We start from the raw sequence: 23,332 nt of genomic DNA, 5'->3' as shown, positions 1-23,332 counted from the left end.
CCAAAATGCAGTGGACCAGGATGTAGAGGAGCCACACTCTCGCCTATGTCCTCTCACTATTCAGGTCATGCCCAGCTTTAAACAGGGGAGGGGAGGCAGGGAAGCCTTGATTCTGTCCTGAGCCAGGAGACTTGCAGAGCTCCATAGATTTGCCCCTGGTGCACTGCTGGGCACAGGTGGAAAAGCCAGGAGCTCGTGGGGACTGCAGTGTACACACCTGGTAATGAATGTACAGTCGTCTGTCATTTGTTTACTTCGGCCTTTTGATCTCCACAACAGGTTGCATTAATTTTTTCTTTAATTGGCGTGTCTATTCCCTTGGCCCTGGATTGTTGCCTTGGAGATGCACAGGAGACCTTTGGAGAACTGCTTATTACAGCAGCAGGTGTGCACAACGCTGACCTGGACAAACCTGTGTGAGTCACCCGCTGATGGCGGGGTTGTAGGTGGCTGTGTGAGTCACTGAAAGTGAGGGGATCCCACATTCCTGACCTCTCCAAGGGCAGTGTTAATGCCTTTGGGCGCTTGATGTTAAACAGAAAGCACAGAACAAGATGGTTCGCTCTCCCCTTCTACCCACATGGTCCTGCAGAGCGAGGTGGCTGGATGAGAAAAGCAGGAGTCCAAACTAAAGGCACCCTTCAGAAGTGTGGCTGACCTCTAACTGCTCTCATGGAGGATAATGAGGTTTGTATGGGCAGGAAGCAAGTGTAGAAGAGCTATTTGTGTGTACTTGTCTGACTGATGAAGGAAGAAAAACTAAACGCACCAGACTAATGAGTGCCCAGTGAGTTGGGAGAGCAGGAGTTTGGTAATGTCAGGAAGGAGGGTGGGCTCCTATAAGGAAAGAAGTGTAGGGCACTGGCCTCCTGTCCCTAGTCAAGAAAAAGACACTGCTGGAAGATGAGACACCAAAGGGGCAGGAGTAGTGTAATGCTTTGATATCTAGAAAGGGAGAGGATCTGACAACCAGATGATGGTTTTCAGCAGTGCTGGTGCATCTCTTGGTAGCTCAGTGCCTGGCAACTTCAATAGCAGTGCAGATCAACTGTAGGAACACCACATATGGTCCAAAAAGCTGTTCATGCATTTCCTCCCTCTGCCTTACTCTTGATGACTGTTTGAGATTAGACACATTTCTCATGAGCAGTGATCCAGGTGCCGGGCCTTACACTGTTCTTGTAACCTGGAGAGAGGTGGGAATTTTTCTGCCTGCAGCATTTCCTACACCAGGGAAATGTGCTGCAAAATCCCTCTAAAGCCACCTTCCCTTCATGGGCAAGGACATGGGGTGACAGCACATGACTGGTGACCCATGAATAAGGTAATGAGTGCATTTACATGAGGCCAGCAGTTGCCCAGGTGCTTGTCTCATAATATTATACACACACTCACATATATAAATATATATGTGTGTGTGCACCATTTTTGTGAACTGTTGGACAGTCCCTAAGAAATAAATACTGTGTACCTGCATTTTGTCTGGCCTTTTGTCACCAAATGTCACACTGACAGACACCTGTGTGTGTGTTACAGGACAGGGAAGGAGAATTAAAGGAAGGCTCCTCTGTCCTTGTGTCCAAGGAGACCACATCTTCCAAGCTATAAAAGATTCCCTGGGCAGAGGAACTGCACTTTGCAGCAACTTTTACAACACTATCTTTAGTGCCAATTTCTTGCCAGCACTGCTGCTCCCATTGTGTTGACCTGAAGCTCTTTTCATCTGGAGCAGGGACTGTATTTGCCTGTGAGGCTACTGGTATTTTATGGCTCTGTGGAGTGTCTTGGAAGAGGAGTGATTGCCTTGCTCTACTACATTAATTTCCATCATCTTTAATGACAGAACAAATTAAAAGATATTTCTGGACTGAAGTCCTTCCAAGGGGCAGCTCTTCCTTTGAACCTGCTGCCCATGAAACCAGGGGAGAACACCAGGCAGCCTTTGCTGGAGTTTTCTGGTCCCACTCAGGCTGTTGTCACCCAATGTCCCTGACATCACCCCATGGCTCTCACTGGGGTCACCAAAACATGAGGGAAAAGGCTCTGGTACCCCTCTGGAGACAGCCCCAGGTGCCTCAAGCTGGGGTGGTTGTAGGGACTACAAATAACTATATATATAACACCTATAAAAACTATAGGCTTATATGTCGTTATGGAAACCCCAACAGTGATGATCTCAGGGTCTCCTCTAGCACTGTGGAGCCTGAGCAAAGTGGCTGTTGGGTGGAATATCTCCATTGAGGAGATTCCACACCCTCTCTGAGCAACCTGTTGCTGAGCACAGTCACTGCACAGTGAAGAAGTTCTTCCTTGTGTTCAGGTGGAGCTTCCTAGGCATCGGTTTCTGCCCATTGCCTCACGGCCATGTGGTTGGCACCACATGTGGTTGGAGCCTGGCTCCATCTTCTTGGCACCCCCCTTAAGATGTTTATACACATTAATGTGGTCTTTTCTTGAGGCTGAACAGCCCCAGCTCCCTCAGCCTTTCCTCATATGAGAGATGCTCCAGTCCTGCAATCATCCTCGATGTCCTCTGCTGGCCCTGCTCCAGGAGCTCCATGTCTCACAGAAGGGAGCTCACAGAGTCATTAGTGTTGGAAGGGACCTCTGGAGATGATTTGGTCCAACCTTCCTGCCCATGCAGGGTCACCTGCAGCAGGTGACACAGGAACATGTCCAGGTGAATGTCTCTGGAGAAGGAGACTCCACGCCCTCCCTGGGCAGCCTGTTCCAGTGCTCTGCCACCCTCAACATAAAGAAATTCTTTCTCGTATTGAAGTGAAAGTGAAAAAAACCCGTATCCCTGTGTTTTAGTTTATGGCCATTGCTCCTCATCCTTAAACCGGGCACTGCTGGAAAGAGTCCAGCACCATCCTCTGACACCCTTTTTTGAGATACTTATACGCATTAATGAGTCTTCTCCAGACTAGCCAGGCCAGCTCCCTTAGAGAGATGCTCCAGACGCCTCACCCCGTTCATGCCCGCCGCTGGTCCCGGCTCCTCGTCCCCCTCCGTCCCCTCGCCCCCGAGGGAGCTCCCGCTCCCTCCTCCTCCTCCCGCTCCATGTTGCGCCGCCCCTGCGGTGCCGGCGGGGCCCTGCAGGCGGCGCTGGTCGCGGGCCGGGCCGGGCCGCGGGGAGGAGGAGGAGGAGAAGGAGGAGGAGGAGGAGGAGGCAGCGAGTGCCCGGATCGGCCGCAGCCGCCGCCGCCGCCCCGCGCAATCCGCCGCCATCCGCCGCGCCCCGCGCCCATCGCCCCCCCGCACCCGGCTCCGCAGGCACCCCCGGCTCCCCGCCACCACCACAGGTGGGTATCGGGGGCCGGCGGCGGCGGCGGCCGCGGATATTCGGGGCGGTGAGTGGGGCCGGGGGGAGGGAGGGGAGAGGAGAAGAGAGGAGGGAGGGGAAGGGAGAGGGAAGGTGGGACGAGGCAGCGCTAAAATGGAGCCGGGGCCAGCGGCTGCGGCACCCCGCGGCCTGCTCGCCTCGGGCCGGCTGCGGGGGGACCCCCGCGGTTTGTGGCCGGGGTAGCCGCCCGTGGTTGTTGTGCGGGGCCTGCCCGGGCCCATCCCCGGCGGGATCCCCATCCTCGGGGCCCCTTGTCCGGGCTCCAGCCCCCCGGGCCGGGGGGGCCGCGCTGGCCGAGCCGCCCCCGCCCCGCTCAGCAGCCGGGCCGGGGGGTCCCCGCCGCAAAGGCGGGTTGTTTTTCTTGGTCGTCTGGAGTGTGACACAAAGATATTTTTGTCGCGCCGTGTGTGTGTGTGTCTCAGCAAAACAAGGGGGGGGGGTGGCATCCAGAAGGCTCGGCCGGTTTGTTATTGTGCGGGAGCTACAAAAGGGCTGCTGAGGCCGAAATGCGGCTGGGCCGGGAGGGGGGGGGAGCGAGGATGGAGTTTGTGCGCTGGGCCAGCTGGTTCGGTGGGTTTGAAAAGATGTTTTAGGGTTATTTTTTTTTTGTCCAGGAAGGAGTTTTTTCATCTCTGTGTGGGAGCAGCTGTGCCCCCCTAATGCGGGTCCCGGGACTCGTGCTGAGCATCTTCACGGGGGGGTGGTTTTAGTCGTGTTGGTTGTGACAAAAACCCCCTGATCTCCCAAGTCGGAGCTGCCGAAAGCGGTTTGAATGAGCTGGGAGTTGTGGGGTTTGTAAGGAAAGTTGTTTTGTTTTGTTTCAGTCTTCTGAACGTGCAAAGGGTGAGATACTCACTGAGTATCATCTTATGAAACGTTTGTATATTGATGTTAATGGTGTTTGGGGTGATAAGGTAAAATAAACATAGATGTTCAGGACTTTGGTAATTTTGTTTCTTTCTAGGAACAGGTATAAAGTATAAGCACATTGCGGTGTCTACATCCTCTGCTTAGGGGGAAGGCATCCCACCCCTTCCAGCACTGAATCCAGGTTAATAGAGGAAGTTTTGTTTGGCTTAAGCCTTGTCTTGGAAAGATACAAGTGAGGCCTCCACTGGAATGGGCCCTTCCATGGTGTATAAATAGCTGGTCCCTGCCTTGAGCCCGAGTTTGGAGAATCAGATTCTGATGAGGAGGTTTTTCAGATATAAACTGGCAGACTTACCTGCCTTTTCCATGTTCAGTTGCCACTGGGGTAGTTAAACCCCAGCGTCCTAAAACCTAGTCCTCTAGGGACTGAGGAGTAAAGTCACCTGGAAGAGATAGGGAGGCCTAGACCATATCCTGAAAGTGGAATTTAGGGAGAGGATGGAAAGTGATGTTTCCAGGCTTTCTGACCGAAAAGATTAAATAGTTACCTGCCTTTTTGCCCTCTAAATGAAACATTGTAAATGAGCCTGGGTGTTATCAGAAGCTCATCAGGAGATTTTTGTGAGTTCATCATAGGCGATGCTGCTTCTTTCAGGTGTCTAGCTTAAGAAGTTCTTAAGTTCTTTGTAGTTAACAGAGTATTTTGGGTGGTACGATAAACAAGACCTCTCCCATATGACCTCTTTGAAATGGTCTAGTGTTTTGCTTGTTACAGTTAAAAAGTTAAGATTAAAAATAATACTTGGACAAATCACAAATATTATGGGAGGTTGCTGCTTTGTTTCTGTTGGTTTTGGGTTTTTTAATTACACATTTCCTCAAGCCAGTGTGATTACATCTGCTGTTAGCTGTATTTTGATTTTGTGCTTAATTTGATAAGTACCTTGAGTGCAAATTGATTCTTTTTTTTTTGTTTGTTAGACTGGTCTGCTTTTCTGCACAGCCTGAGTAAACTAGATATCTATCATATGTTTGAGGCTGCTTTCAGCAGTTTTCACTGTTAAGAAGATATATTTTTACATGACTTGACAGATACCTTTCTTAAAAAAAAAGGTAAAGAAAGTAAACCGTGTGTTTGATACAGGTTTCCAAAGTTGTCATTATAAAGTGCCTTGGTGCCTTGTTTTTTTCTAAATTTGGAGAATTTTATTTTGGTCTTAGAGTGCATTTTTTTTAAATGAACTCTGAGCTTTTTTTTTTTTTATTTTTCTGTGTGTGGATGAGAGCTTAAAAGGGCAACTCAGCCAACTGGCTGAAAGAGGAAAAGTAAGTAAATGCTCCATACAAGTGCTGGAAAGGAGATGCAGGGCTTAAAAGTATTTTTGTTTCAATAAATATGAGTGATGTTCCCAAATATTTTTTTAATTAAAATTATTTTGCTTTATAGTGGCCTTTTAATAAAGCTTTGTGTAAAACCTAACTTCAAAGGCTAATTTATTGGAACAACCTCCTGAAGGCAGGGGTGGCATTAGAGTCTGTGTTTGTCTAACAGAGCTGGTACCTGAGTGATGGTGTAAAGACAGACAGCCCTCAGTGTGTGTGGCAGGGATGGTTCCAGAGCACCTGATGGTTGTACCACACCTTTCTTGTCCTGCTGGGATCACACCTGAGGTGTGGCTGGGGAAAACAAGGACCCTGGTGCTGCTCTGGTTTGCCTGAGCTGTACAGTGCAGCCTGTTGGATGATCCAATACAGAATTTCCTGCCCGTTCAAGATTCAAGAGTGTTGGTTGTTCAAGGCCTTCATTGTGCTCACCTGACTAATTGGAAGTATTTGTGGGTGAGCTGGGCTAACTTTTAAGTGCTGCTGCACTGAAAATAATAGTAAGCCTTTTTTAATTATTTTTTTTCTTTTATGATGGTAGTCTAGAAAGAAATTGTGCTATAGAGGCATTTCCACTTGTAATGGTATTTTTTTTTTCTTGTTGGAGAAATAGAAGCAAAATGAACAGGAGAAACTTAGTGATACAGGATGGTGACTTCGGGGGGGGAGGGAGAGGGTTTATTCCAAGGGCTGAACCTCTCTGGTCATCCGTGTTCCTCATTACTACATTCTTCATTTATTCTGCAACTTGGCACTGAGCTGTTTTCTCAGTATCAGGCCTTGCTCTTAAGCTGATCATGCCTTGTAAGTGGGTTTTGTTTTTCATGTGGCACTGACTCATTCTCCTAAGAGGTCGATAATTTCACAGCTCCTTATCACTGGTTTGTCATTTGAAACAGAAGAAATACAACTGTGGGTCTCTCAGGTATCAGACAATGAGGTGAGAGCACAGAGACCGGGTAAAGCCTGGGCAGCTGCAGCTCTCCATTGCAGAGCTGGTGATTTTGTTATCAAAGTCATGAGAGTGCTCTTGGAAAGCACCTTCTGAAGGGGGTTTTGCACACTTTTGGGTTGGTTAAAGAGTTGGTCTTTCCCACATGAAGATAAAATAAGGCAGGAGATTATATTATAATATTCAGCCTCACTGAAATGTAGCTTTGGCTCATGTTCTGTTAGTAACTTGTACTAGAATTTAGGATGTTCTCTGCGTACACATTTGCTTCCTGCACAGAAGTAACAGAGGTTGGAGCTTCTGAGCTGTTTATTTCAGAGCAAAGCTGTTCAGATGTGTATGGCTGTAAATCCTGACCTGTTTTTTTTGTCTGGGAGCGTTTGGACCACAACTGAAGTGGACTGGAGGCTGCTCTAGTAGCCCTGGTTTGTTTTGTATTTACCTCTGGCGTTGGTTGGTTGTGAAGCTGCTTGACTTGCAGTGCTGCGGGGTCTGTGGGGACAGGAGGTGCTTCTGAGATTTTATAAGGTGTATATGCAGTTCTGCAGTTCTTGCACCCAAATTCAGTGTCTGTGTTTTGGTTCTGAACTCCTGAATTTTTCAGGAAAGTTTTGATAAGCTGGAAGGGCTGAGAGAGCTCACTGTTACACCTTTAAAGACTAGAGGTATGAATTTGGGGAGAACTGATGAAAACAATCGTACCTTGAGTGAAAGGGAAGAGGTAATGGCCAGGTTTGAAATGTGCAAACGTGGTGGAGGAGGTGAAGGTGAGCTTGGTGTAAATGTGAAGAAATACAGGAAAAATAACCAGGAAGAAAGCAAAGGCTTGCTAACAGCCCCCCAGGATCTGGCCAAGAGGACCACTCTGTTGGGCTGTAGTACTTCAGATGTCTGCCAGGCTTCCATTAGCTGTTGGGAGTGGCCTCAACAGCCTTTAGATTTCAGGTGGGTGGCACTTAAGAGGAGTAAACTTTTTTGTGGATTAGTATTTGTGGAGTTAGGACCCTTAAGGAAGAGATTTGGTGGAGGAACCCTTCCTGGGTAGCCATTGAGACATTTAGGCAGGAGTTGTAGTGATGGTGCTCCAAGCACTGAATACAGACAGATTTGAAGAGCTTGCATTGGGACTTTGCCTCCCCCAGGCACTTCTTGTGTGGGAATATAGCATTTTGGGGTTGTTTTTTTTTTTTTTTTTGCAGGAGTTCTGCTGTGGGTAAGTTCTTCAGCTCTTCCTACCTGTATGTGGGCTGGGAGGTTGTACAGAAGCCTTGAGTGATCTTGTTCAGCATTGGGAGTGGGCTGTGAAGCAGGCAGGGGAGTAGGGACATGTTCAAGAGATGTTTCTTCGTGGCTACAATAGTATGAAGTATGGTTTTATCTTTTATTGAAATAACCAAAGAATCGAGTTCCCACCTAGCAATTGAAGCTTCAAGAGCTGTCATTCAGAAACGGATTCATGAGATCTTGAGTGTTGGTATGGTGTTGGTGTTCTGCATCAACAACACTAGAGCAAAGTGTTGCCTCTAGTGAGGCCTGTGATCCTGTTGCAGCAAAAGCAGTGGATGGGGTGGCTCATTTAGGAGGTGTTTGCAGCATTCCCCATCCCAGCATGCAGAGACCTGCTCCTCCAGAACTCTTCTGGAGCAGGGCTTCATGCTACTGCTGGCCCCACAGCATCAGGAAGGCAGGCAGTGTGATTCAGAGCGTGGTTTTCAACCCCAGAAAGTAGGAGATGAAGGCTCTATTTCTTGCTCTGCTGCTTAGCAGAGCTGCAGAGTTCTGTGGTGTCGTTTTCCTATCTGGAAGCTGAAGTGATGACGCTTACACACCTTGTCAGTTATGCACTGCAAATATCTATGTAAATTAAAGCATCTGTGAAATGTTTTCACTTCCTGTCTGGTCCGGGGTAGTCCAGATGTCCTGGGCATAGCCCGGGTTACTGAGCTCTCCAGAAGAGCTAAAGCTTCCTAAAGATGTCTAAAGCTCCTTTCTTAGGAGGACTGAATCACGCTGCTGTAAGGTGCTTTCCTGCCACTTAGTCCCTCTGTCCCTTTCCCATCAGATTCCTGTTAGCATCCTTGGCATTCATTTGTGGTGCAAATGGCTTCTATGAATAGGCTTCCTGCAAGGAGAATTGCTGTGCAATGCTGCATTGCCCTGATGCTGTTAAAATTGGGGAACCCGGAGGAAGGCTTGCTTGGAAGCTTCAGTATCTGCAGTGTTTATGAACTGCAGGCTTGTCTGGACTGCTTGACATCTTATTAATGGTTTGAACCGGCTGCCTCGCTCCTGATGGCTGTGGGAATTGGGAGAAATCTGATAGAGAAAGAGCTATTCAGCTCTTGCCAGGGCAGCTTTGTACCCTGCAGCGAGTACCTGCCAGAGGAGCTCCCAGCAGCGCCCTGGGGAGGAACAGGACTGGAGGGATCTGCTCAGCAGGGGTGTACAGGAACCTCTGCCTTGCCTGTGCTGTGAGGGATTGGCATTTACGACCTGCTGATGAATAGCACTGGCTTTTATCTCTTCATAAAGATAACCCTCTGTGCATAACCTGAGTGGGAGCTGAGGCCCTGAAGTCAGCAGGCAGCCTCAGAGTGCAGAGAGGTGACCAGAGCCCAGATTTGGTAGTGAGGCCCATCGGGCACAAGGTAAACATCCACCTCCCTGTTCCAGTGTGATGCTTCCTGAGACTGCAGAGAAAACAGAGCAGCTTACTCAACAGCTGATGGCATTTGTGTGGAAAGAACTGTATCTGTTCCTGAAAAAAGGACTGTTTAACCCAAAGCACTGCCAGCTTTGCTCTGATTTCATCTCTTGGAGCTGTGACATCTCTAATTTCCTCTCTGGTTGTTTGCTATAAAATTTATGTTCACTGCTGAGAGACAGAATAAGTTGCTGAGCTTGGGACCAAGTGAAGGATTTGTGAAATGTTTGACAGAGAATTATTCTTCCAGTGGCCAGTTGTGGCCTTGGCTGTGTAGGGCTGTGTAGGGTGAGATGTGTCTCATGGTTTGGAGGCTCAAGTTTGGGTTCTGGAGCTGGCAGCACACTGGTGTTTCACCTGTGCTACTCTTACTGTATCTCACCTGGGTTATGTGGGTATCATTGCTGTGATGACTTCTAAAAGTCTGTGTGGCAGAAGTGTCAGGGCTAAGGGAATTTCATGACCTTAATGTGCAGTTTGTGCTTTTGTGGGTGCCTTCTGCCCTCGTGGGCTCCTCTGAAGCAGTGGGCAGGATTGGGTGCACTTCTGTGCCAGTGGACAGCCTCTTCCACTGGAAGAGGCTGTTCTGGATGTGGCAGGTGCTGCTGCAGTGCATTCCTTCCTCGTTTGACTCATCTTTGCAACTTCTCCTTTGTGATCGAGAGCTACATTTTCTCTGAGGATCTTGGCATGGAGGTTTGGTGGCTGGGGTAGGGACCTGAGCTCTGAGACTTCTTACTGTCTGTGGTGTTAGTTAAGCAAACTGTTCCTCTGCCTTGGTTACCCAGGTAAAATAGGACTGATAGTACCAGCCCTGTTACCTACCCATCAGGAGATCCCTACCAGCTACTCACAGTCTGTTGCTTTTGCTCAGATACCTAAATGCCCAGTTTACCTTACAGTTCAGCTGAATGTTGCCAGGAGCTTTCTGAACAAGTTTTGCCAACGGAGCATTATGCCAGGTATTCCTTTAGTATTTGGATTTAAACTGCTCACTTGTGATCAGCTTCCTTGCTCTGGCATTGAGGGAGCAGGATGTTGTATCTGTGTGTTCCCTCTGGACATTCACATCTCAGAGGAACTGGAGCAGGGCAGAGTGGAAGGCAGAATCACTTTGGAGGCTGTGGGTAGTGTGTTTTCAGCTCTGGGCCTTGCTTGTGGAAGAACCATAACTAAAGTACAACTTTAGTACAAATCTTTAGATTTACACTTGAATATGAGCCTTGTTGGGCAGGCAGTTCACAGAGATCATGAGGTTGCTTCCCTTTCCTCTTGTACCAGAGGGGTTGAGATATGGATCTTTTGAGGCCACAGATGGTTCTTGCTGAACTGAGCTGCACTGCCCTCCCTGGGTTTTGCCTCTGAAATGTGAAACAGCAAAGAAATAGGCTCCTTTTTTTCTGTTGTGTCTTGTTGCAGAAGTACCTGCCAGGAGGTCAGGAAGTCAGAGCCTGATGGTGCTGGGTCCTGCCTTGTTTGACGTCTTCACGGCCTGGGTGAGAGGGCAGGGAGTGTAATGTTGGTAGCTGGTGCCTGCAGGTTGTTCCACGAGATACCTTCCTGCTTCCCTGCAGCATTCAGCTCTTGATTCTGAGGGATGATAAGAAAGCCCTGCAGCACTTCCTCTTGGGTTGGAGATAAGGTTATACCTTCCTGACAAGCTGGCATGAGATCGAGTGGGTCAGTTCCTCCTTTACAGCCTGATGGGGCAGATGGATAGGAAACTGGCTCTGTTTCTCTGGAGGGCTGTTGTAGAGAGACACTCCTTTCAAGGAAAGGATTAACTGCACACCTTTGGTTTTCTGTTACTTGAAAAGGAGGGGGAGTTTCATGAGCACAGGATCTCACAAGTACTTTCTGTGGGCTGTGGACCAGCTTTCTGATGGGATTTTTTTTGCTCTGTGCCATAGTCTTGCATACTCAGGATGAACTATTTCTTTGTCTGCATCCTCAATTACTGGAGGTCAGGGCTCCTTTCCAGGGTGTGGCATTGTCTGTCCAGCCAGCACAGAAGGGACCACAGAACTCGTTAATGTTTTTGTGTAAATACAATTGAGCTATTCTCCAGACCCCAATCTGCTTTATCTGTTTTACAGTAAGTTACAATTCCACCCTTTCTGGCTGCCTTTCTCTGCCTGCCTTCCCAGCACTGGAAAAGCTGTTCAGCAGAGAGGTGAAGCTTCTGTATTTTACAGGCCAGATCTGAGATTGCAAAGATCTGTTTTCTCTAGAGCTGTGCAGTGATTTAGTGACAGTAGTTGTGATTCCCAACCTGTTGGTCCATTTAGAAGAGAGGGCAGCAGGTGAGCTTGGTGAAGACAGAACTGAGAAAATGAGGTCATGTTACAGGACATGCCCTTTCTGTCTCCCCTGTCATGTTTTATCTCTGCCTGTAGAGCCCCACAGCGCAGAGTTAATGACAGAACCACTGTCCAGAAGGCTCTGCCTCTCCTCTTCATAGTCCTGCTCTGTGCCTCAAATCCCAGGAAGCTTGGCATAGAGAGAGGTCTGATGATGGGGCTGGACAGCAGGCAAGCCTGGCAGACAACCTCCAACCTCCAGTACTACTTGGCTAACAACATATCTCTGCAATAAATCATGGGAGATATGATCCTGTTCTCCCACTCCCTGTTTTTACAGGAGACAGGGTTCTTGGGAAATGCAGAGAGAAGGTGGAATTGTGCAGGATTAAAGGAACTGGTGCCATCAAATACATCTATTGAGCTTGTGAATCAGGAGCTTGGTGATGGGGTGTTTTATCTCTTCTCTGCACTGCAGACTCCTGACTTGCTTCTCCCTATCTGGCAGGATTTGGTGCCATTTTCTGACACCACATTTGGTGCTACATCCAGATCTTGGCAGGTCCTTTTTCAGGTGTACCAGCAAATCTTGGCAGCTCCCTCTGGACATAATTCAATAGAATGACAGTGAGCAGTTTCTTGTGGCTTAGACTCTTGCTGCAGCCTCTGCCTGCTGCACAGCTCTTCTGATTGATCCTGTTGGCTTTGTACTTGTATGCTGATATTCTCCTGTTGCTCCCCTCCTTATTAAGCAATGTCTCCTGGGAACTGAGTGTTCATCTGGCCCCTTCCCTGCTAGGCTGATGGTCCATGCCTGGCCCAGACAGGGCTTCTGAAGGATATTAGTGCATCTGACACCAAGCCCCTGGGCAGGTGATCACACTGTTTCACCAAAGCCCTTCCAAGGGCAGCCAGTGGTGTCTTTCATTGCTGAGGCAGGTGGTGAATGTTTCACAAATAGGTGGTTCTTGGTGGGACAGGTTCCAGGAGAAGTAGTGGTATTTCTCTGTTGACAGATAAATGTTGAGCTCTGGAAGTATCAGCAAAATTGACTGTGTGTATTTAAAGAAGAATGAACACTACTAATCTCCTGTAAAACTATACTGTGTTTTTTAAAAGGTTTCACGTTACTAGTATCATGTATTTCAGTTTAACATCAACTCCAAACACTTCTCTCTTCTGAAAGTACTGTTCAGCTTTTCCAACCTGTGAGTTTCTGAACAATTTGTATAAAGTTTCAGGTCAAAAATCATCCTGCTTGTGGAGAAAAACCTTTTCACTGTTAATCTCCATCCTGGTGCTTTGTTTTGTGTTAGTGACTGCTACTGTGAAGTGAGCAAGGACTGAAGGTCTGCAGTAGTCTTGGATCCTTTGCCCCAGTGATTGTGCTCAGTGTAGAGCTCAGTGGTGTGCGAGCAGCTGAAGTGATTCCTTCTAGTGTGTGTTACCTTTCAGAAGTCTGTTTGCCCTGCTCAGCTAAGGCTGGCTGACTTCCAGGTACTCCAGCTCCATTGAAGTCTTGTGAATAAAACACCAGCAGCCCAGCCTCCTGCATACATAGATTTACAAAGAGCTTTGCAGACAATCCTGTTTGTCAGGAATCTCTCCCTTTGGCCGTGCTTTCAAGCTCGGGGGTTTCCAGTTGTTACCAGTGTCAGTAACTCAGGGTTTTCATGGGGGTTTTTTTGCAGGACAGGCTCGATAGATCCCTGCTGTAGCTCCAAGACTTACATACTTATTAATCTAATGTCTTTAAGACATTAAAATGTCTTAAAATGTCATTGTTGCTCTCTGGATTAGAACATACCCCTTCAAAAGGCAGTTAGACAGGGTCAGTACCCAAACATCAGGTCCAGGGCAACACGAAGTGGACATGAAGACATGGGAACAGTGGAGTTCTCTGCCCAGGAAGTGGTTCTGGTGCAGTTGTTTGTACCCTGGGGTCTCTAATGGAACTGGTCATACTGCAGTATTCTGTGATTCCTCTGAGACATCCAGTATTTTGCACTCTGGTGCTGTCCCTTGATATAACAGTAGACATTGCTAGTCCTGCAAATGGGAAGAGCTAAGCTGTATACTAAAGCTGATAGCAAGCTTTCCCCAGAAGAGCTCTATAAACCCAGAGAGAAACCTTGCAGAAATGCTGGGGATTGATTTATTTTTGATTTCTCTGTAATGGGATATTGCTTTCTTCAGGGTCAGCTCCCGGGCTCGGGAACCCTGAGCACAGGTCAGCGGCTCTGCCGGCGCTGTCAGTATTCGGTTGTCAGCATTGGCATGTGCCTTGTGGTTCCATGCTCTCCTAATAAGGAGCATGCAGGCAGGCAGGTCAGTTGTAAACGAACTCGATTTTTATCAGAAATGGCTGTGCTCTGCAAGACTAGAAGGCCTGGATGATCCCTGCCCGGATTCCCTGCGTGACTGTGCGATGGGGAGATAGTCGATAGTCGAGCATCGCACCAGCCTTGGGAGGCTCTGTGGCCTCTCTGAAGTGCTGTGGGTGACCTGGGTGCCAAGTGATTCCACTGGCCAATACACCCCTGGGTCTGCAGCTGGCAGGAGGGACGGGCAGCAGGGTCCTGCCTGGGCTCTGATCCGGTTCAGTGCTGTATGGAAATTGCTTCACCTCTCCATGGACTCGCTTCCCCCTTTGGAGCACACACACACATACCACACAGACAAAGCTGTGTTTCACATTCAGCTTCAAAGCATTGAAGGAGTTCAAAGTAAATCTCATTTATCCAGACAGCAGTTGTGGCTGTCCCAGAAAGTTTGACAAGGGGCTTTATCCCGACATGTCCCCAGCTCTTCTGTTCTCAAGTGGTTGTTTATTCCTCCCTCATCCTTTTAATGATATAAGATGTAATCAAGAGGCAGCTGAGACCCGGTTACATAACTGTTGTCAGGGTTTCTCTTTGGCTGCATGGCCCTGTGTGCTGTTTGCACACTGACTTTCAGGAACTCAGGGATTTTCTGTTAACCAGATAACTCCTGAACCTGATATGGTAGGTGGTTTGTTGTTGTTGGGTTTTTTTAAATACCTGCTAATATTAATCTGGTTTAAGTTTTCTAAACCTCAACCTGGATTTTCTTGGTTTTATTGTGAGGTTGGTACAGGATTGACGTGGTTTGTTTAGACCCCAAGTCAGGCTCCCTCTGCAAGGCTCAATATACCTGTAAAAGCAGGTGGCTGTGCTCTTGCCAGCACAGCACCCTCTGCTATTCCCTCTGCTCTGGTCCTCCCCACAGTTCTGCCTGTTCAAACAGCTCATTGTTCTCAGTCCAACTTCTGCTTTCCTGCCAAGTTTGTGCTAATCAGTGTGTTTTCTCTCCTTTTCTCTTTTATGTCTGTCCTACTAATAAAATACAGTGCAAATGGCTAAGTGAGGGAGGAGCTGTTGTTTTCTTTGGCACATGGCGGCCATCTGAGCAAAGATGGAACCAGACTGAAGCCAAAGATCATTTGCTACTCAGCAGGCAAAGGTGCCTCAAGGCTTCCAGCCAGCCCTGTTGCCTCCATGGGCCTTCATGCTGCAGCTCCCTGTGGTGGTCCAGCAGACATGCTCTGAGGGGCATCTTGTGGAGCCTGGTGTTTTTCCTGAGCATCCCATGGATGCTGTTACTGAGTGACAGAAGATTTCCTGTGTCCCTGACCACGCTGCCTTAGCACACAGAGTCCATGGATTCTTGCTCCTGACAGGCCTGATTTAAATCCTGCAATATGAGAACAAACACTATATGTTGCCAGGTTTATTGGTCAGACACTTGTCCCCTGGTAGCAGCCTTTAGATGGCCTTTACTTGGCCAGTTGCAGTTGGCACTACATTCCCAGTCTGGCTCTATCCAGCATGTTTGCAGTCTGTGCTTTGGTTTGTACATAATGTGTGGTGCACTAATCCTCTTACCTGGAAATCATGTTTGATAAGGTGTTGCTGGTGGGAGTTGTAGCCTCTGGTCAGACACAGTTTCTTTCAGAAAGAGTGATTTCTGCCTATGTTGGAAAAATGCTTTCAGCTTGATGAATTTCAGAAAGTGTGAGGGGTGGGAAGGTCAGATATGTATCACATTTTGTTACTTCAACACAGAGTTGAAACCCTAAGATGGGACCTAGCAGATGGTATAATAAAACTGCCAGAAGTTTTAGGCTTGAAGTGGAGACTTTACAACAAGAAATCGGGAAATCTAAATTATGTGTGAAAAGGTTAGATTAAGCTCCTAGATTTGAGAAAATTGAGAACAGAATTATGCTTTAAAAAAAAATGAAAGAAAGGTCAACTGAAACTAAGCAAAGTGTCTTTTCTGACATAGAAGTTGATGTGCAGTGTGTGCACTGCCCATGTTTCAGCTTTGTCCCAGGCTCCAAGAGCCAAAATGTGGAAGTAAAGAGACTCCCTCATGATGGGTGTTAATCGCAGCACGTTGTGCCAGCAAAGATCAGAGTGAAAAATTAACAAACCACATCCATTGTGAAAAAGATACTTAAAGCTAAAAGTGGTGTTCAAGGTGCCAGCAACAGAGAAATGTAATTGTTTTGGTGAAGTGTTTTCAGGAATCATAGCAGAAGGGCTGAACCCACAGGCTCAAGAGTCTGAATCTGGTACATAACTCACTCTCAAGGCCAGCTAACGGGGGAAAGGGAATTTGAAGAAAGAATTCTGTTGCCTTCAGTTGATGGTATCAAAGCATTAATTGCTGGTATAAGTCATTAGCTGTGGCTGGTGTGGAACCATAATCTAAACATTAGAAACCTGTCTGCCAGTGCTTCAGTAGGAAACCCAGTGATAAATTCTGTGGTATAAGATACAGTGCTTTTCTATCATTTATGTTTAGGAATCCTTGTGTTTTGCTGCTTATTGTTAGACTTACTCCTTTAAAGCAAGGACTGTGTTGACCTCTCGTGTGTTCTCATACTTGAAGAAGCTCACCTCTTTCAGTGCTGGAGTGGCAGGAAAACATGACGCTGTGAGAAGTGTGTTCCTGCAGTTCTTTTGATTCAGTCTGTGAATCTTAAAGCCCGCAAGCTTCTTGTGACTAAAGAGGAGGGAGTTAAAACCCTGTAACTTGGTGTGTGTGCTCACTGAATATCTGCAGTTCTAGCTGTTGTGTGTGCTTTACTTTTTACTTCTCTGTGGCTGAATAATCTGTTTGATGGTGTTCTCCTGGCTCTCTTTCACTAAAAGGCAGATCGGGAGCGGCGCAGAGAAATTTCCTTACTAGATGACATTTCATCGCAATGTCCGATCGTTTGGGGCAAATAACCAAGGGAAAGGATGGGAAAAGCAAGTACTCGACTCTCAGCCTGTTTGATAAGTATAAAGGAAAGTCAATAGAAGCTATCAGAACTACAGGTAAGAAGCACCCTCAGAAAACTCCTTTCGATGTGTTCCCAAGGGTGTTGTTGCAGAGCTGCTCAGGTTGTTGGCCCTGTGGGGAGGGTGCCCAGTGGGTCACAGCTGGGGTGCAGAGTGTTTGGGCTGGTGTCTAAGCCTGTGTTTCATTAAAACTTCAAGGAAAGTGCCCATGGCACTTTGTGTTGCTCTTATTGTAGAGACATGGAGGAAGGACACAGGACAGCTGGGGGCTGTTGGCCTTTTTGTTTAGCCTGTGTCCTTGCTGCTGAGTGGGCAGGTGGCAAACTTGAGTGAAAGCCTTACCAGGGCCTTAGGCTGTGCCAGGACAGGGCAGTTGAGCTAACTGAAGTGCCTTAAGCTGGTCAGACCTTGTCTGAGGAGATTCAAGGACTGAAGGCCACCCGAGTTGGTTTTGCAGTAGAAATGTGACCAGAAGTATATGCTGGGGTCAAAAAAATGAACCTTGCCTGGTCTGGCTCTGGATTTAGTGTGAGAATAGAAAACAAAAACCAAAATACTTTCTTAATAAGTGGTCTCTGGTGGGTAGAGCTGGCAGATCTAGACCTGGGGACTCCTGGATTAGGTTACCAATTGGTCTGCTAAGAGCTGGAGTTGAGTGGCTGTTTCCCCAAGCTTTGAAGGGGTGGTGCTGCTTCTCCTTGGTGAAATGAAAGAGGAGGATTTGCACAGGTAGCTAGAAGACTCTGTGAGCACTTTTCTAGAGGAGAATTATTTCTCCTTCCCTCCCACTGTGGGAGCTGTTTGCCAGCTGCTACAACAGACGGTCCTGTGGGAAACGACCTGTGTGTTGACATAGCAGCAGCAGTTCTGTTGGGACTGCACCCAACCACAGTATCCTAATTAAGATTACTTATCTGGCAGGATACAGCCCTCTAACCTGCTGCTGTTCCTTTCTCACTAGTTATTCCTAGACATGGCTTACAGAGTCTTGGGAAAGTTGCTGCTGCCCGGCGCATGCCACCTCCTGCAAATTTGCCTAGCTTGAAGTCTGAGAACAAAGGAAACGACCCCAACATCATTATAGTACCCAAGGACGGTACAGGATGGGCAAACAAGCAGGATCAGCCAGACCAAAAGAGGTTGGTGGAGTGAATCTCTGGTAATTTTGTCAGCGCTGCCGTGCTGTGTGTTGGACCCTAGTGATCAGTTCTTTGTTGTCCATGCCAATGTAGAGCCAATGTTTTAGCTTGATCTTTTAGCAACTGCCATATTGCCAGAGTTGTTTTGTTGCTCTCTTTCCCCTGTGATCTCACCTCTGCTGTCTCTGCTCAGTTCCAGTGCGACGGCTGCACAGCTGCAGGAGTCGCTGCCGCAGCAGGGTTTGCAGAAATCTGTCTCCAATTTACAGAAGCCGACACAGTCAATCAGTCAGGAGGTAGGTGCAGCTGGTCTCTGACTGCCACCCTGCTTCCCCTGTCCCCAGGCAGCCTGGGGGTTTTCTTTTAATTGCCTGTGTTGCCTTGCACAAGTAAGAATAGCTCCTGTATAATCAATTCTCGTGGAATTGACCCTCTAGAGTCCCAAGTTACTGTGCTGTGTTGCATTTAAGAGTATAATTCTGTGTGTGTTACTTCTGTGTCTTTCAAATGTGTGCAAAAAGTCTAGTTGAGGTCTAGAAAAAAACAATTAAAATGTAGGATAGCTGGTTAGCACTTCTAAACTGTGTTACTTTGGGTCTAATTCAAGTGTCACATGGTGACAACAGACCCAGTGTTTGCTCCCAGACTTGATAGAAAGAGATCAGGTCATGTGGGAGAAGTCACCAGTGTCAGGACCTGAAAAAGCTACTAGCAAGTAAGGAGCTGCCCTAGAGAGTGCAGGGACCTGTCCCTCATGCTGTAGATTTCACACTTTGAGTTTTAAAAAATTTCCCAGCCCTCGAGGTTCAGAGAAATCACAACAGGGTTATGATTTGAAGGAAATAGTGGTTAATGCATGAGAAAGTAGGGTAGCCTTCAAGCTGAGGTGTAGCATGGAACAAACCTAGGAGATTGAGAGAGACCATTTGGGTAAATGCAGCAGAACAAAGGGAAAACCTGATTAGAGTGAGGTAAACGAGAGAAATGGTGTGAGTTGGTGAAGATGAGCCAAGGAGACATTAGGGCAGAGAAGAGGATTTTTGCTGTAGCACTGTAGTACACTGGAGTGGGGAACAGCTGACTTTAGCCCCAACAAGATGAGGGAGACCTGGGGTATCAAGTGGTATCTGATGGGTGATCTGGAGGTCTGAAAAATAGGAGGTGCCAGCCAGGAAATGAGAAACAGTCGTGAAACTTTGCTGATCTGTGGGTGTTGGGGTTTCTTGTTTGCTTTGTTTTGTTTTCAGAGTACAAATTCAGTGCCAGGTGGACCAAAGTCATGGGCACAGCTGAATGGAAAGCCAGCAGGACAAGAAGGTGGTGAGTATGATAAGCAGAAATGGAGCTGGGTATGTTCCTGCTTCTCCCAGATAGACATGAGATGGAGTGGACTCCCATTTCTTCCTGCCCTCCCTGTCAGACTGGTGCAGAATGGGACACAGATGTCTTGGTTACAGTGCAGAGAGACCTTATGAGTTTTCTTTTCAGTCTGTGTAATGTGTTGCCTGGAAGGATGCAGATGCATCTGCTCAGGTCTGCCAGTGCAAGACATGGCTTGAACAGAATGTGTCTCAGGGCCACACGGAACCAGGGTGATTCTTGCTCTTGGGATGCAGCAGGGAGTACTGGGAGGTGAAGGTTTTGTAGAAGAAGGGAAACATTTGCCCCCTCATCAGCGTCTTCTATCAGTCCAGAGCAGTGTATAATAAGGGTGAGGAAAACTGAGTGAAAGAAGGGAGATTCTCCCTGAGTAACTGTGCTGCTAATGGCTTCTGCTTGACTGAGAATCCTGAAGCAGTGTTAACACGAACTGGGAGTTTAGTTGTCTTCAGATGCATCCATTTCCACACAGGAGGTGGTTTCCAGCTGCACTGAGTACTGCCATTAAAACCATAGTGAGGATAACAGCTCAGTTCCAGTGTTTTAATGTGAACAGACCTGGAACTGTTCCGTTGTCGAGTGAAATTGCAGAGAGATGTGAAAGAACTGAGAGAGTTGCTGATTGCAGAAACAGAAGGGACAAGTTTACCCTTAATTAAATGAGGCCCTTAATGAGAGGATGTTTCTCAAAGGCCAAATGTTAAAGCAGAGACTTGTGTTTGCCTGAGGTCAGTGGCCAGTGCAAAGACTGTCTTCTTTGCTTAATTGGTACTTTTCCTGCCCAGTCATTTTGAAATCTGATAATCTTAACAGTGTTATTAAAGATTTTTTGAAAACTCATTCTAGGTCACACTTACCAATATAGAGTTCTCAACCCAAGAAAACAGTTGCATATGTGGCTAAGAGCAGCTTAATTAGAAGGTAATTGAATCACAAAAGCATCAGAAATGTGGCTGAAAGGACTTCTTAGGCCATCTCATGCTCACACCTCTTCACCAGTGCATTGAATAGTTGCTTTTCTTTCTAAGCTAATACAGCAGTTTCTAATATTATGGACAAAGAGGAGAGTCTCTTGCTTTTTGCTCTTTTTAAGTCTTACAGCTATAAAATCTTTTTTGGAGGGAGTTTCTTGAAAGACACTTACCTGTGTCATTCTAGCTCAGTAGAATAACACATTTGAAATCAGAACTCGCAGCACTTCTCAGCCACTTCGTGGTGTATTTGGGAAATGTTCTTCTCGAGTATTCTCATGTCTCCAAAATAGTTAAAGGTGTTACATGCAGCAGTTGCAGTGTTTTCCCTGGAAATCTCACATGGGAGGTCTTGTGCAGTGTGCGAGTTCCAGAAAGTGGAAGTTACTAAAACCAATCCTTCTCGACTCTTCAGGACAAGGAAGGAGAAAGATAAATGAAACTCTTTTGTCAGGTCTTCAGTACTCACTGCTGATACTTCTAATGTGATAATTCTGAAATGCCCTTTTTAAAGAGAGCATTATCCAAGTAACACTAAGAAACAGTTCTCAAAAAAAGCAATTCTTTTAATGTTTAATAGTGCAATAATGCTTGCAATTTCCTTTTATTCAGTGTTATCTTGCCAACAGATTTAGGAGAACTGCTGTGTTTTGTGTTCCAGTCACTGGCAGATCTTTAGAATTGACAGAAAACTATCATTCTGGGGTGACTGATGACTCAGCAAGACAATTTGCCAGTGACTAGAAATGAACCTGGCCTGATCTGACCACTGATCTGCATCTTGAAAATGCTGCAGCAGGGAGGAGAGTGGGGATGGCATGTAACATCCACCCTTCTCTGTGATCTTTCACTAATATATTGGCAGAAATCTTGACAATAGACTTCCCTGGCAGAGTGAGATGTGAGCAGAAACAGTCTGAATAGAAATGTCAAACGCTTGATAGCAGGGTATGATCTATAAACGATCTTGCAGAATTTATATCTCTGCCTCTGTTTGAATTCTGTACTTTACAAAAATAATTGGAAGCCGAGAAAGTTCACTCTGACTTCGTTGAATGTGAGAATTGAAATGAAGATCCCAAGTTAAGAGCGTGGGAGTGCTGGGTGAGGACATGTGTTGTCGTGTTGGTGACAGTGTCTGAGAGTGTTTGGGATGTGAGCTGAGGTGCTGGTACAATAGTAACTTGGGTTTAAATGTGCCAGAGGCCCAGATTCTCAGGAAACACGTTTCCAGGCTGATCTTGTAAGGGAGTTGAAAGAGTGGAAGGATTTTCTCTGAGTCCCACACTTATTTGTCTGACAGGTTCAAGGGCCTCAAGCCGACTGTTATCCTTCTCTCCCGAGGAATTTCCGACGCTGAAAGCAGCTGGCGAGCAGGACAAGGGTGGCAAAGAAAAGGGCGCCTTAGATCCGTCGTATGGGCCAGGACCAAGCCTCCGCCCCCAGAGTGAGTGAAGGATTCTGTCCTTCTGCCTTATCCCAGCTCGTAACCCCAGAGACTGTGTGCTGTGCAGGGCGTACCAGTTCACAGCAGTATTCCGTCTTTACATTTCCTTTTCTCTTTTTATGAGCTTACATGTGTCAGGCTGCCCAGCAGATGATCACAGGTCAGCATGTGGTGCTTTTGTTCTGTGGTGCAGACAGCTGGGAATGGACTGTCATCTACTATATTGTTTAATAAAAGTTGCTGTGTGATGTTGCAAAGCAGGCCCCTCCCCCTGGGCTGGGGGAGCCACAGTGAAATGAGTGCGTGGTGTGATGTGGCTTCTCTTTGAGTGTTTGTGCATCTAATTGGCATTGATTCTGCAGGGTAAGTAAGGACTGTGGAGATGGGGAGCAGAGTTAGTAGGAATTTAGGCTTATTGGCAAATAAGGACACCACTGGTGCAGCAATTCCTTAGTAACAGCTGATGCTGCTTATTTCTTGAAAGAATAAACAAAACTGGAGATTTTTCTCGGTCCCTGATATTTTTTCTACAACCTTAGTGTAATTAGGGCTTGACCAGAGCACCTGACATTTCGAGACTTTCTGGCAGAGCAACTGTCTGCATTTACAAATATTAACATAATTGTTACCTCCCTTCCAGATGTCACCAGTTGGAGGGAGGGCGGTGGGAGGAACATAACCTCTGCTACATCTCTGACCGCCTCCCCTGCTGAGCTGGGCAGCAAGACCTCCAGCAGCGGGGACGGAGCCCCCTCCTCGGCGAGCGCCAGCGACCCGAAGGAGCCGTCTCTGCGCCCGGCTCAGCCCGTCCGCAAAGGGGCCTCACAGTTCATGGGAAACGTCTACCAGCCACCTACATACCATGACATGCTGCCTGCTTTTGTGAGTTACCCTTTCTCCATAGCTGTGTCATGTCCTTGGTTCTTACGTGTGCAGGGGTTGAAGTCGGCTGAGATGTGTTTTCTGGACTCTTGGTTGCTCATGGATCCTTCTCTTGACCTGTTTTTGGTTTCCCTGGTTGTGCATTTGCCTTTTCATCCTAGAACAGTGCAGCACAGCCTTGCTCAGCCCAAGGAAAAGTTACCCTTTCCCTCTAGAGCTGGGGAGGGAACCAGCACGTGGCGTGTTGGGCAGCCAGACATGGAATGTTTGGTTTCCCTTTGTGCAGGTGCAGCCATCGTGCACCTGTTGTAACCTAATCTGGGTGAACCTTCCCATGGCAAGGAATAAACCCAGACTATTTTGCTTTGCCTCGTTCCAGATGTGTCCACAACAGCCATCCGAGCCCCCTGCACCGCTGGACCGAGGGTCTTTCCCTGTTCCTCAGCTTCGCCTTGAGCCCCGGGTACCTTTCAGACAATTCCAGATGAATGACCAGGATGGGTAAGGCTGCCATCACTGTCCAACTTGAGAGGCAGGTTCAGGGTGTGACATGAGCCTTAAACTAGGCAAGATTTTGGGCCAAGGATGCAGCTGTGTGTGTGAAGCTGCAGGCAGCCACGGGGGAAACCAAAGCAGCAGTGCTTTG

The 23,332-nt window shown here is 47.4% G+C and overlaps 1 protein-coding gene across 8 annotated transcripts in view; it reads left to right on the top strand.

The window, feature by feature from the left end:
- Window positions 1–3,166: 3,166 nt before the first annotated feature.
- PRRC2B (proline rich coiled-coil 2B) overlaps window positions 3,167–23,332 on the top strand; it is a 41,661-nt gene continuing 21,495 nt past the window's right edge. For 5 of the 8 annotated variants that reach the window (XM_064676866.1, XM_064676868.1, XM_064676865.1 and 2 more), the window contains exons 1-8: window positions 3,167–3,305; window positions 16,736–16,903; window positions 17,829–18,006; window positions 18,200–18,302; window positions 19,254–19,326; window positions 21,661–21,804; window positions 22,445–22,686; window positions 23,066–23,187. In XM_064676866.1, coding sequence (XP_064532936.1) covers window positions 16,789–16,903; window positions 17,829–18,006; window positions 18,200–18,302; window positions 19,254–19,326; window positions 21,661–21,804; window positions 22,445–22,686; window positions 23,066–23,187 — 977 coding nt within the window. In that variant the 5' untranslated portion in view covers window positions 3,167–3,305; window positions 16,736–16,788. Of the gene's footprint in view, window positions 3,354–16,735; window positions 16,904–17,828; window positions 18,007–18,199; window positions 18,303–19,253; window positions 19,327–21,660; window positions 21,805–22,444; window positions 22,687–23,065; window positions 23,188–23,332 lie in introns of all 8 variants that reach the window. The other 3 variants (XM_064676864.1, XM_064676862.1, XM_064676863.1) reach the window with 3 other exon arrangements.

This window comes from Pseudopipra pipra, chromosome 20 (assembly GCF_036250125.1).
Source record: "Pseudopipra pipra isolate bDixPip1 chromosome 20, bDixPip1.hap1, whole genome shotgun sequence".
Classification (NCBI taxonomy): domain Eukaryota; kingdom Metazoa; phylum Chordata; class Aves; order Passeriformes; family Pipridae; genus Pseudopipra; species Pseudopipra pipra.
This window is presented reverse-complemented; position numbering and strand designations above follow the sequence as displayed.